At 41.5% G+C, this 19,728-nt stretch overlaps 1 protein-coding gene across 1 annotated transcript; it reads left to right on the top strand.

The window, feature by feature from the left end:
* Window positions 1-5,101: 5,101 nt before the first annotated feature.
* Window positions 5,102-17,356, top strand: LOC132156012 (uncharacterized). Its single transcript, XM_059564813.1, has 2 exons — window positions 5,102-5,958; window positions 17,012-17,356. Exon 1 carries the CDS (start codon window positions 5,305-5,307, stop codon window positions 5,953-5,955), a length of 651 nt encoding a protein of 216 aa, XP_059420796.1. The 5' UTR covers window positions 5,102-5,304; the 3' UTR covers window positions 5,956-5,958; window positions 17,012-17,356.
* The last annotated feature ends 2,372 nt before the right edge of the window (window positions 17,357-19,728 follow it).

The following is a 19,728-nucleotide window of genomic DNA, read 5'->3' as shown; positions in this document are numbered from 1 at the left end:
GTGCTACTTCTGTTTTGACCGTAGTTTCGACGCGCGCTGAGAAGCGCGGTGGGCGTCGAGAAAACTGTAGCGAGTAGCCTCTCTTTATAATGCCTAGCACCCAATCCGAAACCCCTGGAAGCGCTGACCATGCATTTGCATGAATGGCTAAGGGCTGGATGTGACACGCGCTCTGTTGACTGGGCAACGGCGGCGCTCGAGTGTGCTGTGCATCTGAGGCGGGGAGCGCGCTGATCACAGCGGGCAGATCGCTCTTCCTCGACCCCGTTCCGGCGCTTAACCGACTGGAGGGAGGCTGAGCGGGTCCCGTGGGACTCAATATATCTGCGAGTAACCGTGGGCTGCATGTGTGCACTTTTACCACTTCCAACTCGCCGTCTGCCTGTGCAGAATGTACGTGCACGGGCCTCGTTTTTACAGAAGCCCCGCGCCGTAAGTGACATAGTGTATGTGGGCACTGGGAAGTGGGCACGTTTACTATGCGGCGCGCTCGACCGATCTGTGTCGATCTTATGTGCGCCCGCCCTGTGTGCAGGGCTGTGCTTACATGTGGGGATGGGCACTGGGTAGTGGGCATCGTCACTGCATTTAAAGCACCATCGGCCGTGGCCGGACGAGCGTGCACGGGTTTCGTTTTTACAGAAACCGCATGACGCGTGTGACATAGTAATTGTGGGCACTGAGGGGTGGGCACGTTTACTATGTAGTGTGCGCGACCGACTTGAGTCGACATTATGAGCGCAGGCCCTGTGTGTAGGGCTGTGCTTACATGTGGAGATGGGCACTGAGGAGTGGGCATCGTCACAACATTTATAGCACCATCGGCCGTGGCCGGGACACCAGAAAAAACGCTGTTTTTGTGAAACATCTGGGTAGCCGTGATAACGGCTTTTGTGTGCAGGCAAGCGGGCACTCGTGCAGGCTTGCGCATTGCAGAAAACACTGAGGCAGTCGCAACTCTTGGAACTGCAACAGCGGCGCGCTTGGGTGAGAGCTCGGCCGCAGCGGAACTCGAACACCGGCGCTTTCCCAGCAGTGCTAGGATGCTTTCGGGGCTTCTGGCTTCACCGCAATCCTCTGCTGCGGCTCCCGCGGCGCGGGGCGACGGCTCGAAGAGCGAGAACGGGGTCCCGAGCTGCGTTGCTGACGCTGTCGTGATGGCGCAGCAGGAGGCGGTGGGCGTGACTGAGAGCTCTGTGGGGCCGGTCTAGAGCGGCTAGCTGCAGAACTGGAGCGCTTCGGCAAGAAGTGCTTGAACGCCTGTGAAGCTTTCTGGTCCTCGGCGAATCTCTCCACAAACTCGTTGACGGAAGATCCAAAGAGGCCGGCAGGAGTTAGCGGAGCGTCAAGAAACGCAGCGCGCTCAGACTCCTTGAAAGCGTCAGCCACAAATGCCTCTCAGCCACCGTAGCGGAAGCCATAACCCATCCCATGGCCTGTGCAGCGGACTTAGCAGCGCGGAGGGAGAGATCCGAAGCACTCCTCAGATCCGCGAGACAGATCGCTTCAGGTCCCATCTCATCCAGCTTGCGGAGAAGATCGCCCTGGAAAATCTGTAGCGTCGCCATGGTGTGTAACGCAGACGCAGCCTGCCCAGCAGCAGAGAATATCCGTGTGAGCAGCGATGACGTCATGCGGCAGGCTTTGGATGGCAACGCCGCCTTAGTCCGCCGTCCAGCAGAGGGCGGGCAAAGGTGCGCTGCTATAGCCTGTTCCACCGGCGGAAGTGACAGGTAGCCTCTGTTCTTAGCACCGTCCAGTGTGGAGAATGCTGGCGAAACAGATGAGCGGATTCTCGCCGAGAATGGAGCGTCCCAAGCCTTCGCCACTTCTTCGTGAAGCTCAGGAAGAAAAGGGGCGTGTTTTGAGCTTGAGGAAGAGCGCTCATCCGGAAGATAGCTACCATCCAGCCGGGAACGTGAAGGGGGCGCTGGTGCAGACCACTTGAGGCCGAGGCTCGCCGCGGCCAACGAGAGTACACGCATCAGCTCCTTATCGATATCCCCCCGTCTGCTGGGCCTCTGAGCAGCTGGCGCGAGATCCACGGAGCTCGTCCAACCCTCACTGCCCGAAGCAAGCAGAGAGCACGTGTCTTCTTCCTCCGACGCGGGCCTGAGATCCACTTCCTCCGATGACGCGTCGGCAAGCAGCGGACACTGAGCATCGGGAAGCGATGCAGGGGAGACCGGCGAAGCGGAGGGAACCGGCGAGCTCGGCCGAGCTGGAGGCGGTTCTGGTAGGCGCTGCGAGCGGCGCTTCTTACGGCGCTGCGGCGCAGCGGATGATGCAGGCTTCGAGAAGTATGCCAGGCGAGTCCTCAGAGTCACCATAGGCATCAGCTCGCAATGAAGACATCCGCCATCAGCGAGCGCGAGCGCTGCATGGTCTTCACCCAGACAGGAGACGCAGATGACATGACGTTCTCCTTCGCTGAGCGGGGTTCTGCACGAGCCGCACGAAGGCATCTTTAAAAAGACGCAGCTCTTTTGTGAATGTGCGTCGCAGGGCGAACACACACACAGATTATCACAGAACAAGGATTATAAAGGATATGGGCGCCGGATAGCGCAGCAGGAACGGCAGTGGAAGGCGGCGGTGCCAGCGGCTTCAGGATGGCTCGTCCTGCTGATATGCTCTTCCAGACGGCGCTTGCTTCCTCGTGATCCAGCGATGCGTGAGCTTCGCTGAAGAGATGAAAAATCAGGTGAGTCAGCCTTTTCGAGCTCCTTTTATAGGTTGGGCCACACCCGTTTCGGCGGGAAGTGGCAAGAAGGGCGCGAAGCGCCCTTATTGGTCTGATGTTGCATCAGCCTGCGCTCGATAGGCTGTGCAGTTGCCGCAGAACAAGCCAGTGAGCGAGCGAGCCGTCTCGCCTATGGCTGTGTACTGCTGCAAATGCGCTTTACAAAAATACAAAATTAAGGATAATTTTTTGCTTCAGTATTTCGTGAAAAGAGACTTTTCCCGTAGCGTCTTAGCTAAGACGCAGTACGAGAGAGCTCTCGTAAGAGAACCCTGCTGTCACCTTCTTGACCGCACATCATCGCCCATCACTCACGTATATCCAAAAATGGGTAAAGAAACATGACTTGGTTAAAGCTGAAGTGGCTGGTTGCTGAAAGCACGCTTCCACCTAGCTCGAATCAAGTGACAGCAGTGGCAATTTGCCCATCAGTCAAGTGGCCATGCCTTTAATTATGCAGAACTTTAAAGCTTAATATGATTTAAACGGATGAGTTACAAAAAAATTCACCCCCCTCACAGTATTAAATTAGCTATACAGAGCAATAGCAATTTTTGTACCAGGCTGTAGGCATATTTTTTTCTGCTCTAAAGATGGCCATTTTAACATGGAGGTCTATGGGGATTGATTCCCTTTTGGAGCCAGCCTCTAGCGACCAGTTAATGAATTGAAGTTTAAGTCACTTCCGTATTGGCTTCATCAGAGAGAATGGAAGGTTGCCCCTAGAATATAACATGTTCATGTTTCATGTGTAAAAAATCTTTCACACAATTGACTTATGTCTATACCACTGTTTTCACAGTTCTAAATACGGGCTGATGCATTCCTTGTTCTATGAAGTCTCAGAAACACGCAACGAGTTCTGATAGTGTAGCTTGTTTAATGAGTTGTGATTGGACAGCAGTTTAGCTTAGCCAGAGCCGTTTGAGCTTAACTCTCTAACGTATTCCTGTGGGCGGAGTGTAGTTAATATTGAAGCTAAAGTAAAGGGCTGTAGTCCAAACCGGCCGTTCACTGTAGGCTTTGAAAGGGGAATTATGTTAAAGAAAATATATCGCTTGGAATTGAACTTTGAGCTTTATCATTTTGCAGGTATTATTTATGCTCTAACAGCAACATAACACACCAACTAAAGTTTGAAAAATGGGAGCAGGAAAAACCGGACCTTTAATATTGTTACATATGTATAGGTTACACAAGTAGATATGGGTTTCCAATGTTAAGGTTTTCAAATATGGAAGCCTAAATCATGTGCAAGACTTAGACAAGGCACCATTCATACAGGTTGCATGATATAAATTTTCTTATACATTAATGTATATTTCATATTGCCGTCACATTTTGACACAGACACTACAAATATGATAAACAAATTTTACCTCTTCTTCAGGTGAATCAGTCCAAAGAATGTAAAGAGTTGAGAAACCCATTATGATTGCAGAGCTCTGTAATCTGCAATTATAATTAGAGAGCTCTGTAATTCAATTGTTACTAGTAACAATTCAATTAGAGAGCTCTGTAATTCAATTAGAGCAATTACACATATCTTTAATGTGTATTTTTACTAGTAATAAATCAATTGAAGAGCTCTGTAATTCAATTGTTACTAGTAAGAATTCAATTAGAGAACTCTATAATTGTAATTGTTACTAGTAACAATTGAATTACAGAGCTCTATAATTAAAAATGAATGGAAGTCAATGGAGACACATGACTAGTAATAAATTAATTGTAGAGCTATCTAATTGGAATTGTTACTAGTAACAATTGAATTAGAGAGCTCTTTAATCATAATTGTTACTAGTAAAATTTTAATTATAGAGCTCTGTAACTGTAATTGTTACTAGTACAAATTAAATTGTAGAGCTCTATAATTGTTATTTTTACTAGTAAAAACCGAATTAGAGAGCTCTACAATCATAATTGTTACTAGTAAAAATTCGAGTATAAATGAAACACACACTGCAGGAGTGTTTAGCGCTATGTTAAGTTCATCATCTTCTGGGTCCGAATAAAATATTCGGCGGCTGTACTGCGTTTGAGCTCCGTCACTATATTCTTTTTATTGACTATTTTTAACTCAAAAATCAATTTTATACATCATCGTTTCCGTTTATATAACATGTGAATATATCCTCTATTGTATTCTACAACAAAAACAATCAGAGCGCCTCGCTATCACTAGTTTTATTTTGATCTCCCGGGTCCGCTATTAGCTATTAGCCCGTTAGCATCAGCAAGCGTGGTTGCAGCTAACTGCGCTTACATTGCTAATACTCTATATACACACATTACCACTGCTGTACTCACTGTTACTTGCTTTAATGGCGGAAGAATGTCTCCACTCTGTGCAGCTCGAGCTAGAGGCCGTGGGAAAGCAGATTCGCGACCTGGAGGTGAGGCAGGCCCAGCTGAGAGAGCGGAGAGCCGCGCTGGAATCATCCCGGGCTGACGCTCACAAGTCCGGGGTAAGTATACAGCGTGCTGCTAACAGTCCCACCACGTCTACTCCGTGTGTTTCTCTGCACAGGCCCGGTGCACCCAGAACGCGATCTTCCCAGATGTCCTTCACTGCGACGCCGGGACACCACGGACCCTGGGTGCATCCACAGCGGAGGACGCGAGCCGGGTCCCGGGCGACGACTTCTCCCCCTCCTGTCTTCGACATCTCCATCCGGAACCGCTTCGCTCCCCTCCGCGAGACAGGACGCGACGCTGTGATCATCGGAGACTCCATCGTCCGACACGTAAGTGCTACGTTAGCCGAAGGTAAAGTGCACACTCATTGTTTGCCTGGTGCTCGTGTTCTCGATGTTTCTGCGCAGATACCCGCTATCCTGAAGGCCGACGAGAGCCCCAGAGCGGTCGTGCTTCACGCCAGGGTTAACGACACCACGCTGCGGCAGACGGAGACGCTGAAGAGGGACTTCAGCAGCCTGATCGAGCCGGTTCGCAGCACGACGCGCGCGGCGATGATCGTCGTGTCAGGACCACTGCCCACGTATCGACGAGGACACGAAAGCTTCAGTAGACTTTTTGCTTTAAATGAATGGTTGTTGTCATGGTGTAAAGAACAGAAACTGCTATTTGTTAATAACTGGAATCTTTTCTGGGAGCGTCCTAGGCTGTTTCGCGCTGATGGATTACACCCCAGCAGAATTGGAGCGGAGCTGCTCTCTGACAACATCTCCAGGACACTTCGCTCCATGTGACTAGTAAGACAATTCTCTAATAACTATTATGATGAGTTTTGTTCCACCCGCTTAAATGATAAAAGTACTTGCGCTGTAAAAACTATTAAGACTGTGTCTGTTCCCCGAATAGTGAGGTCAAAATATAATGTAGGATCTAGAAAAAATCTTATCGTAATTAAACCAGAAAAATGTAAAGTAAATGAACAAAAACAATTTTTAAAGTTTGGGCTCATAAATATTAGATCACTCACACCCAAAGCAGTTATTGTAAATGAAATGATCACAGAAAATAGTTTTGATGTACTCTGCTTGACTGAAACCTGGCTAAAACCAAATGATTATTTTGGTCTAAATGAGTCTACTCCACCGAACTACTGTTATAAGCATGAGCCCCGTCAGACTGGTCGTGGCGGAGGTGTCGCAACAATATATAGTGATATTCTCAATGTTACCCAGAAAACAGGATACAGGTTTAACTCTTTTGAAATACTTCTGCTAAATGTTACACTGTCAGACATGCAAAAGAAATCTAATGTATCTCTTGCTCCGGCTACTGTGTATAGACCACCAGGGCTGTATACAGAATTCCTAAAAGAATTTGCAGATTTCCTCTCAGACCTTCTAGTTACAGTTGATAAGGCCCTAATCATGGGAGATTTTAATATTCACGTTGATAATGCAAATGATACATTAGGACTTTCGTTTACTGACCTAATAAACTCCTTTGGAGTCAAGCAAAATGTCACCGGGCCCACTCATCTTTTTAATCATACACTAGATCTAATTATATCGCATGGAATCGATCTTACTGCTATAGATATTGTACCCCAAAGTGATGATATTACAGACCATTTCCTTGTATCGTGCATGCTGCGTATAACTGATATTAACTATATGTCTCACCGTTACCGTCTGGGCAGAACTATTGTTCCAGCCACCAAAGAAAGATTCGCAAATAACCTGCCTGATCTATCTCAACTGCTATTTGTACCCAAAAATACACATGAATTAGACGAAATTACTGACAACATGGGCACTATTTTCTCTAATACAACCCGAATTCCGGAAAAGTTGGGACGTTTTTTAAATTTTAATAAAATGAAAACTAAAGGAATTTCAAATCACATGAGCCAATATTTTATTCACAGGGCAATTCCAGCGTTATGGATGTGACATATGAACTCATAATGACAGGTGAAATGTCTCAGAAAAAAAAAACCTTCTTACAATATTTAAATTGGAAATGCATATTCTCAGAGCACCCAATCTGGGGAATTGACAGGCAAAATATTTTTTTCTAAAAAAAAATTAAGCACCCCCAAAAAAGGAAAATATGCATGCGTTATGGATGTGACGGGAAATGAGTTTTTTGTATACTGTTCGATTTCCTTTAAAGTCTGTGAACTTTTAAGTCCAATGTATAAATATTGCTATCCACATGATGAAGGGGTCTTAGCTGAACATTAAAATATCAATGTTTAAAATATAAATATTTTTATGAAGTGTATTATGAGGAAAAACCAACGTTATGGATGTGACAAAAACCCTGTTATGGATGTGACGTGTCTGAAATACATAGAATCTGTTTGGAAAATCAACAATCAAACCATCATGGCACTTTTGTTGACGCATAGTGGCTGTTTTGACATTGACAAGAAGACTGTCTGAAATTATTCTGAAGACCCCCCCCCCCCCAATTATGATTTAGTTATTTTTTTAGCTTGGATCCTACTGTACATCGTAAATCAATATGTAAAATAACTGACAATAAGAGAAGATGAGGGTGAAGGTATTTATTTGATTTATGTATTTCATTCGTTCATGACAAATGAAAAACAAACACTGAGAAAAAGAGGGTGTTTTCTCTGATGATGACTGCTGTGTGGACAGAGACACAACTGTGGACCTCATAAAAAGTGAACTGCACTCCTGGTGAAAGTTAACTACAGCTACACCTGCCAGGAGTTCTAAAGACACACAATAAATGAGATGGCCCTACTCTAAGCTGCCAGATCAGACAAAAAATATATATTTTTAAAAAAATTCAAGATGCACTGAATCCGGTAAGAACGCATTTAGTATTTCTAGTCTTTCCTAATGGAATTTATGTGCTTATTTGGAAATGTGCTTTTTAGCGATTGGATTATTATTTTTACTTAATTATTTAGATTGAATAGACACATGCTGTTGAATAGAGTTTTATATTATTAGTGACATTCACACAGCGCCAGCCAGCACCGTCATTTTTATAAAGCCCATTAGCAATTTAAAACATGTTAACATGACTGCAAAAAGACATCTAATATAAAATCTATATGTATTCACCTAGTATAATAATAGTAAGTTATCTCCCTCGTGTCCAGCATTGTCCCGCAAAATCAAATCTGCTGACCTGCAACAGAGCAATAGCCAGGTGGTCACCCTAGTGTGTGTATATGTGTGAACATGTATGTGTACACACACACACACACACACACACACACACACACACACACACACACACACAAATATGTATACATATATAGCCTGCTATAAAGTAGGTTGTTATATTGTCATGGTATCTCATCTGAGGTAATGACTCTGAGGTGACAATATTTGATATGACACATTAATATAACTAGATTTTTATTCAATTTATTTTCCCTGATTGTGTGTGGTTTTTAGTATCATCTTACCATTTTATCCATCTGGCGTTGTGATAGGCGTATAGCTTTAAGATAACTCTATCTTTGAGCTGTCAAAACCTGAGCTTGAATGACAGGAAGCGCGAGCGAATTAGAGGGCGCCTGTTTCGCGCCTAAACCAATCAGGTTCGTCGCGCAATTGCAGGGCGCCTCTCGACTAGGATGTGAAAGAATAGGCATAAACAAACAGACGGAACAAAGCAGAGACTATTACGGAAGACAGTCGAGATTAAATACATTAACAATTAATGTTTGTCATATAGGAGTTCAAATCACAGGTTTCCTCCACAGTCAGGTGAACCGATGGACATTATTGTCCGTAGCAAGTCACTAGCAATCACTGTGAGTCACTAGCAATCATGTAGCCTACGTTTTTTGTGTCTAAATGATCGCACGGTTTTCGGCCGTTTATGGATTTTAATGCACAGTTGTGAGTCAAAATCATCACATTTTATTAAGATACAATTTATACAAAACGAAATTCACTATAAAGAAAGTCTTTCTACAAATCAAACATTTACTGAATTGGCCAAAATCATTTCTGTTTCGAAACAGATCACAACAGTCCATATGCATGATTTAATATGAAGCGTCCGTAACGGTCACGTCCGTAACACATTATTATGGTTGTTCAGAGCAAAGTAATGAGATGAATTGTCGATCCTAATAAGCATAAACATAATTTAGCTTTGTAAATAAAGTTTCAAGTTATTTGTATTTATAATTGTCATATTAAATAAACTAAACCTTTAAAACGTTATGGACGTGACAGTGCACTGAAGCGCCAAGACCTCAGGCATGCCTCCATCTTTCTGCAAAATGCTTACTGTTAAAATAAAGTTTAAAAAGGGGGGTCTTTGATACCTTTTTTGAAAGCATGAAATATGCCTGGTTGAAAATGTAATTTAAGCATTGTTGCTCACCTCATATCTGGTGGATAAACAAGGCAATTTTCATAAAAAATTTGTTAAAGCACATTAATACAGTATATTACAGACCTAAATGGACAACATAAAAAGGGTTTTGTTCTTTTGGTTAAAACTTTATTTTTTCATGGTAAAGATGACCTTTGCATGGAATTGCCCCACAATAGAACATAGATAACGTAGCAAATGTTTAAACTGAGAAATTTTACACTTTTATCCACTTAATTAGCTCATTTAAAATTTAATGCCTGCTACAGGTCTCAAAAGAGTTGGCACGGGGGCAACAAATGGCTAAAAAAGCAAGCAGTTTTGAAAAGATTCAGCTGGGAGAACATCTAGTGATTAATTAAGTTAATCAATTAATTGATATCAGGTCTGTAACATGATTAGCTATAAAAGCTTTGTCTTAGAGAAGCAGAGTCTCTCAGAAGTAAAGATGGGCAGAGGCTCTCCAATCTGTGAAAGACTGCGTAAAAAAATTGTGGAAAACTTTAAAAACAATGTTCCTCAATGTCAAATTGCAAAGGCTTTGCAAATCTCATCATCTACAGTGCATAACATCATCAAAAGATTCAGAGAAACTGGAGAAATCTCTGTGCGTAAGGGACAAGGCCGGTAAACACAATCCGCCGTGCCATCAGCAGATGCCAACTAAAGCTCTATCATGCAAAAAGGAAGCCATATGTGAACATGGTCCAGAAGCGCCGTCGTGTCCTGTGGGCCAAGGCTCATTTAAAATGGACTATTTCAAAGTGGAATAGTGTTTTATGGTCAGACGAGTCCAAATTTGACATTCTTGTTGGAAATCACGGACGCCGTGTCCTCCGGGCTAAAGAGGAGGGAGACCTTCCAGCATGTTATCAGCGTTCAGTTTCAAAAGCCAGCATCTCTGATGGTATGGGGGTGCATAAGTGCATACAGTATGGGCAGCTTGCATGTTTTGGAAGGCTCTGTGAATGCTGAAAGGTATATAAAGGTTTTAGAGCAACATATGCTTCCCTCCAAACAACGTCTATTTCAGGGAAGGCCTTGTTTATTTCAGCAGGACAATGCAAAACCACATACTGCAGCTATAACAACAGCATGGCTTCGTCGTAGAAGAGTCCGGGTGCTAACCTGGCCTGCCTGCAGTCCAGATCTTTCACCTATAGAGAACATTTGGCGCATCATTAAACGAAAAATACGTCAAAGACGACCACGAACTCTTCAGCAGCTGGAAATCTATATAAGGCAAGAATGGGACCAAATTCCAACAGCAAAACTCCAGCAACTCATAGCCTCAATGCCCAGACGTCTTCAAACTGTTTTGAAAAGAAAAGGAGATGCTACACCATGGTAAACATGCCCCGTCCCAACTATTTTGAGACCTGTAGCAGAAATCAAAATTGAAATGAGCTCATTTTGTGCATAAAATTGTAAACTTTCTCAGTTTAAACATTTGCTATGTTATCTATGTTCTATTGTGAATAAAATATTGGCTCATGTGATTTGAAAGTCTTTTAGTTTTCATTTTATTAAAATTTAAAAAACGTCCCAACTTTTCCGGAATTCGGGTTGTACATTAGAAGCTGTTGCCCCCATCAAATTGAAAAAGGTTAGAGAAAAACGTACTGTGCCATGGTATAACAGTAATACTCACTCTCTCAAGAAAGTAACTCGTAGTCTTGAACGCAAATGGAGAAAAACTAACTTGGAAGTTTTTAGAATTGCATGGAAAAACAGTATGTCCAGCTATAGACAGGCTCTAAAAACTGCTAGGGCAGAGCATATCCACAAACTCATTGAAAATAACCAAAACAATCCAAGGTTTTTATTTAGCACAGTGGCTAAATTAACAAATTACCAGACGCCACCTGATTCAAATATTCCACCAACGTTAAATAGTAATGACTTTATGAATATCTTCACTGATAAAATAGATAACATTAGAAATACAATAGCGAATGTAGATTCTACAGCATCTAACACTTGAGTTTCATCCATCGCACCCAAAGATAAACTGCAGTGGTTTACAAATATAGGACAGGAAGAGCTAAATAAACTTATCACTGTATCTAAACCAACAACATGTTTATTAGATCCTGTACCCACTAAATTACTAAAAGAGCTGTTACCTGTAGCCGAAGAACTGCTTGTCAATATCATTAACTCGTCATTATCTTTAGGTCACGTCCCAAAACCATTCAAGCTGGCGGTTATCAAGCCTCTTATTAAGAAACCAAAACTAGATCCTAGTGTACTGGCAAATTATAGGCCTATTTCAAATCTTCCATTTATGTCTAAAATTTTAGAAAAAGTTGTGTCTGCTCAATTGAGCACCTTCCTGCATAAAAATGATCTGTATGAAGAATTTCCCCACCATAGCACAGAAACTGCACTTGTTAAAATTACAAATGACCTGCTCCTTGCGTCAGATCAAGGCTGCATCTCATTTCTAGTCTTACTTGATCTTAGTGCTGCGTTCGACACCATAGATCATGACATACTCATAGATCGATTACAAAACTATACAGGTATTCAAGGGCAGGCTCTAAGATGGTTTAGATCCTACCTGTCCGATCGCTACCATTTTGTTTACTTAAATGGGGTGTCATCTCATTTATCATCAGTAAAATATGGAGTGCCACAAGGATCCGTCCTAGGTCCCCTTCTATTTTCAATATACATGTTGCCCCTTGGTAATATTATTAGAAAATACGGAATTAGCTTCCACTGTTATGCTGATGGTACTCAGCTATATATCTCAACGAGACCAGATGAAACTTCCCAATTATCTAAGCTAACAGGGTGTGTTAAAAATGTAAAAGATTGGATGACAAATAATTTTCTCCAATTAAATTCGGATAAGACAGAGATATTAATTATTGGACCAGAAAACACCACACAGAATCTTGTAGATTACAATCTGCAGCTAGACGGATGTACTGTTACTTCCTCTACAGTCAGAAATCTGGGTGTTATATTGGACAGACTGGCTAAACCGACCGTCTGCTAGCTGCCTCCCGTCACAGAGGTCACAGAGGTCAGTTAATTCTCAGCACATAGAGACTCTTTCACCTAGATATCACACTATAGAGACTGTGTCTGTTCCCCGAACTAGAAAATACAAAAAACGTCCAAATCAAGTTAAGATTAACAATTTAATTGAGGTTCAACAAATAAAAAACAGAAGCAATATGGATAAACAAATGATAAAGCTTGGCTTATTGAATATCAGATCCCTTTCTACGAAAACACTTTTTGTAAATAATATGATCACTGATCATAATATAGATGTACTCTGTTTGACAGAAACCTGGCTAAAACCTGATGATTACATTATTTTAAATGAGTCCACCCCCCAAGATTACTGTTATAAACATGAGCCACGTCTAAAAGGCAAAGGTGGAGGTGTTGCTTCAATTTATAACAACGTTTTCAGGATTTCTCAGAGGGCAGGCTACAAGTATAACTCGTTTGAAGTAATGGTACTTCATATAACATTATCCAAAGAAACAAATGTTAATGATAAATCCCCTGTTATGTTTGTACTGGCTACTGTATACAGGCCACCAGGGCACCATACAGACTTTATTAAAGAGTTTGGTGATTTTACATCCGAGTTAGTTCTGGCTGCAGATAAAGTTTTAATAGTTGGTGATTTTAATATCCATGTTGATAACAAAAACGATGCATTGGGATCAGCATTTATAGACATTCTGAACTATATTGGTGTTAGACAACACGTTTCAGGACCTACTCATTGTCAAAATCATACTCTAGATTTAATACTGTCACATGGAATTGATGTTGATGGTGTTGAAATTATTCAGCCAAGTGATGATATCTCAGATCATTATTTAGTTCTTTGCAAAATTCATATAGCCAAAATTGTAAATTCTACTTCTTGTTACAAGTATGGAAGAACCATCACTTCTAACACAAAAGACTGCTTTTTAAGTTATCTTCCTGATGTATCCAAATTCCTTAGCATATCCAAAACCTCAGAACAACTTGATGATGTAACAGAAACTATGGACTCTCTCTTTTCTAGCACTTTAAATAAAGTTGCTCCTTTACGCTTAAGGAAGGTTAAGGAAAACAGTTTGACACCATGGTATAATGAGCATACTCGCACCCTAAAGAGAGCAGCCAGAAAAATGGAGCGCAGCTGGAGGAAAACAAAACTAGAGGTATTTCGTATTGCTTGGCGGGAAAGTAACATATCCTACAGAAAAGCATTAAAAACTGCTAGATCCGATTACTTTTCTTCTCTTTTAGAAGAAAACAAACATAAACCCAGGGATTTATTCAATACAGTGGCTAAATTAACGAAAAATAAAGCCTCAACAAGTGTTGACATTTCCCAACACCACAGCAGTAATGACTTTATGAACTACTTTACTTCTAAAATCGATACTATTAGAGATAAAATTGCAACCATTCAGTCGTCAGCTACAGTATCACATCAGACAGTGCACTATAGACCCCCTGAGGAACAGTTCCACTCATTCTCTACCATAGGAGAGGAAGAATTGTATAAACTTGTTAAATCATCTAAACCAACAACATGTATGTTAGACCCTATACCATCTAAGCTCCTAAAAGAGGTGCTTCCAGAAGTCATAGATCCTCTTCTGACTATTATTAATTCCTCATTGTCATTAGGATATGTCCCCAAAACCTTCAAACTGGCTGTTATTAAGCCTCTCAGCAAAAAAACCACAACTTGACCCCAAAGAACTAGTTAATTATAGACCAATCTCGAATTTCCCTTTTCTGTCCAAGATACTAGAAAAGGTGGTATCCACACAATTATATTCCTTCTTAGAGAAAAATGGTATATGTGAGGATTTCCAGTCAGGATTTAGACCGTATCATAGTACTGAGACTGCTCTCAGTGCTCTCTGGTATCTCTCTATTAGTTTTATTGGATCTTAGTGCTGCGTTTGACACAATTGACCACAACATTCTTTTGCATAGACTTGAACACTTTGTTGGCATCAGTGGAAGTGCATTAGCATGGTTTAAATCGTACTTATATGACCGCCATCAGTTCGTAGCAGTGAATGAAGATGTATCCTATCGATCACAAGTGCAGTATGGAGTACCTCAAGGCTCAGTACTAGGGCCGCTACTCTTCACGCTTTATATGTTACCCTTCGGAGATATCATCAAGAAACATGGTGTTAGCTTTCACTGTTATGCTGATGATACTCAGCTCTATATTTCTTCGCAGCCCGGTGAAACACACCAATTTGAAAAACTAATGGATTGCATAGTCGATATAAAAAACTGGATGACGAGTAATTTCTTACTGCTAAATTCGGAAAAAAACAGAGGTGTTAATTATAGGACCTAAAAACTCTGCTTGTAATAAACTAGAACACTGTCTAAGACTTGATGGTTGCTCTGTCAATTCTTCGTCATCAGTTAGGAACCTAGGTGTGCTGTTTAATCGCAATCTTTCCTTAGAAAGCCACGTTTATAGCATTTGTAAAACTGCATTTTTCCATCTCAAAAATATATCTAAATTACGGCCTATGCTCTCAATGTCAAATGCAGAAATGTTAATCCATGCATTTATGACCTCAAGGTTAGATTATTGTGATGCTTTATTGGGTGGTTGTTCTGCACGCTTAGTAAACAAACTACAGCTAGTCCAAAATGCAGCAGCAAGAGTTCTTACTAGAACCAGGAAGTATGACCATATTAGCCCGGTCCTGTCAACACTGCACTGGCTCCCTATCAAGCATCGCATAGATTTTAAAATATTGCTTATTACTTATAAAGCCCTGAATGGTTTAGCACCTCAGTATTTGAATGAGCTCCTTTTACATTATAATCCTCTACGTCCGCTACGTTCTCAAAACTCAGGCAATTTGATAATACCTAGAATATCAAAATCAACTGCAGGTGGCAGATCCTTTTCCTATTTGGCGCCCAAACTCTGGAATAACCTACCTAACATTGTTCGGGAGGCAGACACACTCTTGCAGTTTAAATCTAGATTAAAGACCCATCTCTTTAACCTGGCATACACATAACATACTAATATGCTTTTATTATCCAAATCCGTTAAAGGATTTTTAGGCTGCATTAATTAGGTAAACCGGAACCGGAAACACTTCCCATAACACCCTATGTACTTGCTACATCATTAGAAGAATGGCATCTACGCTAATATTTGTCTGTTTCTCTCTTGTTCCGAGGTCAACGTGGCCACCAGATCCAGTCTGTGTCCAGATCAGAGGGTCACTGCAGTCACCCGGATCCAGTACGTATCCAGACCAGATGCTGGATCAGCACCTAGAAAGGACCTCTACATCCCAAGTGGAGTGGAGACCAGGACAACTAGAGCCCCAGATACAGATCCCCTGTAAAGACCTTGTCTCAGAGGAGCACCAGGACAAGACCACAGGAAGCAGATGATTCTTCTGCACAATCTGACTTTGCTGCAGCCTGGAATTGAACTACTGGTTTCGTCTGGTTAGAGGAGAACTGGCCCCCCAACTGAGCCTGGTTTCTCCCAAGGTTTTTTTCTCCATTCTATCACCGATGGAGTTTCGGTTCCTTGCCGCTGTCGCCTCTGGCTTGCTTAGTTGGGGACACTTCATCTACAGCGATATCGTTGACTTTATTGCAAATAAATGCACAGACACTATTTAACTGAACAGAGATGACATAACTGAATCCAATGATGAACTGCCTTTAACTATCATTTTTGCATTATTGACACTGTTTTCCTAATGAATGTTGTTCAGTTGCTTTGACGCAATGTATTTTGTTTAAAGCGCTATATAAATAAAGGTGACATTGACATTGACAGCAATTTGTCTTTTGAAAATCATATTTCCAATGTTACAAAAACTGCATTCTTCTATCTTAGAAACATTGCCAAGCTACGAAACATGTTATCTGTTTCTGATGCAGAAAAGCTAGTTCATGCATTCATGACCTCTAGACTGGACTATTGTAATGCACTTCTAGGTGGTTGTCCTGCTTCATCAATAAACAAGCTACAGGTAGTCCAAAATGCAGCAGCTAGAGTTCTTACGAGTTACAAATTATCATTACTTACCTATAAGGCCCTAAATGGTTTAGCTCCCGCATACCTATCTAGCCTTCTACCACGCTACAACCCATCACGCACCCCAAGGTCACAAAACGCTGGACTTTTGGTAGTTCCTAGGATAGCAAAGTCCACTAAAGGAGGTAGAGCTTTTTCACATTTGGCTCCCAAACTCTGGAATAGCCTTCCTGATAATGTTCGGGGTTCAGACACACTCTCTCTGTTTAAATCTAGATTAAAAACGCATCTCTTTCGCCAAGCATTCGAATAATGTATCTCTTAAATTGTGAGTGTAGTTGCATCTGCATTTTTATTCTTTAGCTTGGTTTAAACTAATTTTACTTTGTTGGATCAGCAGCTATGCTAATGATGTCTCTATTTTGTTTCTATGTTTTGCCACGGGATGTAACTAGGATTTACACAAGCTCCAGTCTGGATCCAGAACACCTGAGAAGAGATGATGCTGACCCTCAGAGGACCCCATATGATGCTAACCTTGAATCAACAAACAGAACTAACAATTATTGCTACATGTGTGACTGCATCATATAATTACTATTAATTAATAATATTGATAGTTCATCGTCTAGCTGACTACGTCTTGTATTATTATTATTTTTTATTTTTTCTAAAATCCTGTCAAACGTGCACAAACTACTAGCTACTAAATATTGTAGAAACATAATTTTCTGTAAAGTTGCTTTGTAACGATTTGTATTGTAAAAAGCGCTATACAAATAAACTTTAATTGAATTGAATTTAATTGAAAATATCAAGTCATGCACAGAATATCCTGTCTCTTTGAGTTTAAATCTTTATTTATTCACACCAGCTCTTGAAAACCTCTATGCGAACACTTTTGACAGAAAAAGTGCGGGGGACGAATTTCCATGATGATAAAAGTGGGGGGGACACGTCCCCCGCGTAATCTACGCCCCTGTATCATGGCTAAAGACAGATTCTGCTAAATCTCAGGCTGGTCATAAGTATGGGATTGGACAAATATTGTTCTTAATGGAGCTACAGAATGATAATCGTATGAATTTTACATCTTTCTATAAGTCAGTTCTGGAGGCATAGAAAGTGTTTACCATTTCACGTTAATCAGATACACTTAGTGGATTATGGCTTTTTGAAGAGCCACTTTTTCTTGATGATTTTCTACCTTCTAGACTTATGTCTGGTCTCAGTCTGCATGAATGTTTAACTGCTGCTGGATGCACAAAGTTGGGACATATTTTGAATAAAAGTACAGAGGAGTTGAGTAAAATGACTGGGGTCAAATTTGTGTGGCTGGTAAACAAGCGAATACTGAATTATTTAAATCTTTGCATGGGGATTATAAAACTTTGACAAATGACTCAGTAGCAATTGATCAATGAAGAAAGGGGATTCCTTATGTTTTCCCCTCTCTTAATGTAACTATTTCTTTGGGAGAAGGGCAAGATGATGGGAAGAGTCGTTTGGTAATTAAACCCTCTCAGCTTGGAGTTTGAGGAATTATGGAAAAAAAAAATCCCTCTATATTTTCTGTGTAAAAAGCATCTAATCCTATTTTTTTAGGGGACTTCCTTCAACAAAATGGACTGATTTTTTTGGAACTGTTTTTCCCCTAGATGCTTTGTCCTTATTGAAGAGCCCAATTTATTAAATTACAGGCGACCTTCAGTGGAGGATTGTACATGGGGCAATGGCCATGAACAGATACGTGGTGCACATTGATCCTTCTGTAGGGGTGGGTTGTCCCTTCTATACAGAGGTTGAAATAGTTTTTCATTTATTTGTACAGTGTATTTGGTTAAATTAATTATTTTCACTTTTAATAGAATAACACTTAGAATAGAGCATGCCTATTATAAAATTATTAAATATGTGGAAACTTTTATGTACATTTGGGGCCCTTTGATCATCATGGATGCAAAAGTGGGTGCACCAGACCTGAAGTGCCAGAAAAGTATGTGGAGAGATGAGCGGGCCTCAGCAAACTTCAATGGATAATTTCATTGTGGACAGTTCCGGTAAAAGGAAAGGTAGTGACCAACTCAAAAATAATGCAAAAAAATAAAAAAATAAAAGAGCTTCCATCGTAATCGTAATTTACGACAACAGGGGATTCCGTGGTGCCAAATCCGTTGTGTGTTATTTGTGGTGAGAAACTGCAATGAAGCCATCAAAACTTCAGCGGCACTTAACCACCAATCAGTTTTTTGAAAGAAAGAAACGAGAGTTGGATGCTCAGCAGCAAGTTTTGATATCCTCAACATCAGTAACCGTAGCTGCAACAAAAAGGCATCATATATCTGGTTGCTCACCGAATAGCTAAAGCTAAAAAAAAAAAAAAAAAAAAAAAACAACACACATACACACACACACACACACACACAACCTTTACAGTCGGAGAAGAGCTAATTTTGCCGGCTGCAAAAGATATTTGTCAGGAACTTTGAGGAAAAAGTAGCTAGCAAGTTGGAACATGTTCCACTATCTGACAATAGTTGAAATTAGGAGAATTGATGAAATGGCTGAAGATAGAGGGGCAGCTGTTGGACAGATTAAAAGCATCTCCGTGGTACACAATTCAAGTGGACGAATCGACTGACGTGGAATATATCAATCATGTTAGTTTATGTGTGGTACATGCATCAAGATGAGGTGCAGGAAGATTTGCCGTGTTGTCTTTCACTTCCAAGCACAACCACCGGCTCCGAAATATTCCAAGTATTGAACGAATACATTGTGAGCAGACTGGAATGGAAGTTTTGTGTTAGTGTCTGCATTGACGGGGCTGCCGTGATGACCGGCCGGGTGAAAGAAGTTGCGCTAGAATGTGAGGCAACTTACTGCATGATTTACCGAGAGATTCTGGCAAGCAAGAATGTCTCCAGATCTCCACACGGTCCTTAATAATGCTATACGTGTCATCAACCACAAAAAAGCTCATGCACTGAATACTCGTTTGTTTGAAGTATTGTTTGAGGACTTGGATGCTGATCCCAAGCGCCTACTTCTACATATAGAAGTTCGGTGGCTGTCCAAAGGGAAAGCCCTAACATGAGTGTTTGAGCTAAGAGAGGAATTACAGAAATTCCTCTCCAACAAGCAGTCACCCTTAGCAGCACACTTCAGTGAC

This window comes from Carassius carassius, chromosome 13 (assembly GCF_963082965.1).
Source record: "Carassius carassius chromosome 13, fCarCar2.1, whole genome shotgun sequence".
Taxonomy (NCBI): Eukaryota; Metazoa; Chordata; class Actinopteri; order Cypriniformes; family Cyprinidae; genus Carassius; species Carassius carassius.
The sequence above is the reverse complement of the archived record's forward strand: the minus strand, read 5'-3'. Positions and strand labels throughout refer to the sequence as shown.

What these genes read in the sequence shown, in the direction of transcription:
- LOC132156012 (XM_059564813.1), top strand. Translation starts at nt 5,305, where the DNA reads ATGTCCTTCACTGCGACGCCGGGACACCACGGACCCTGGGTGCATCCA.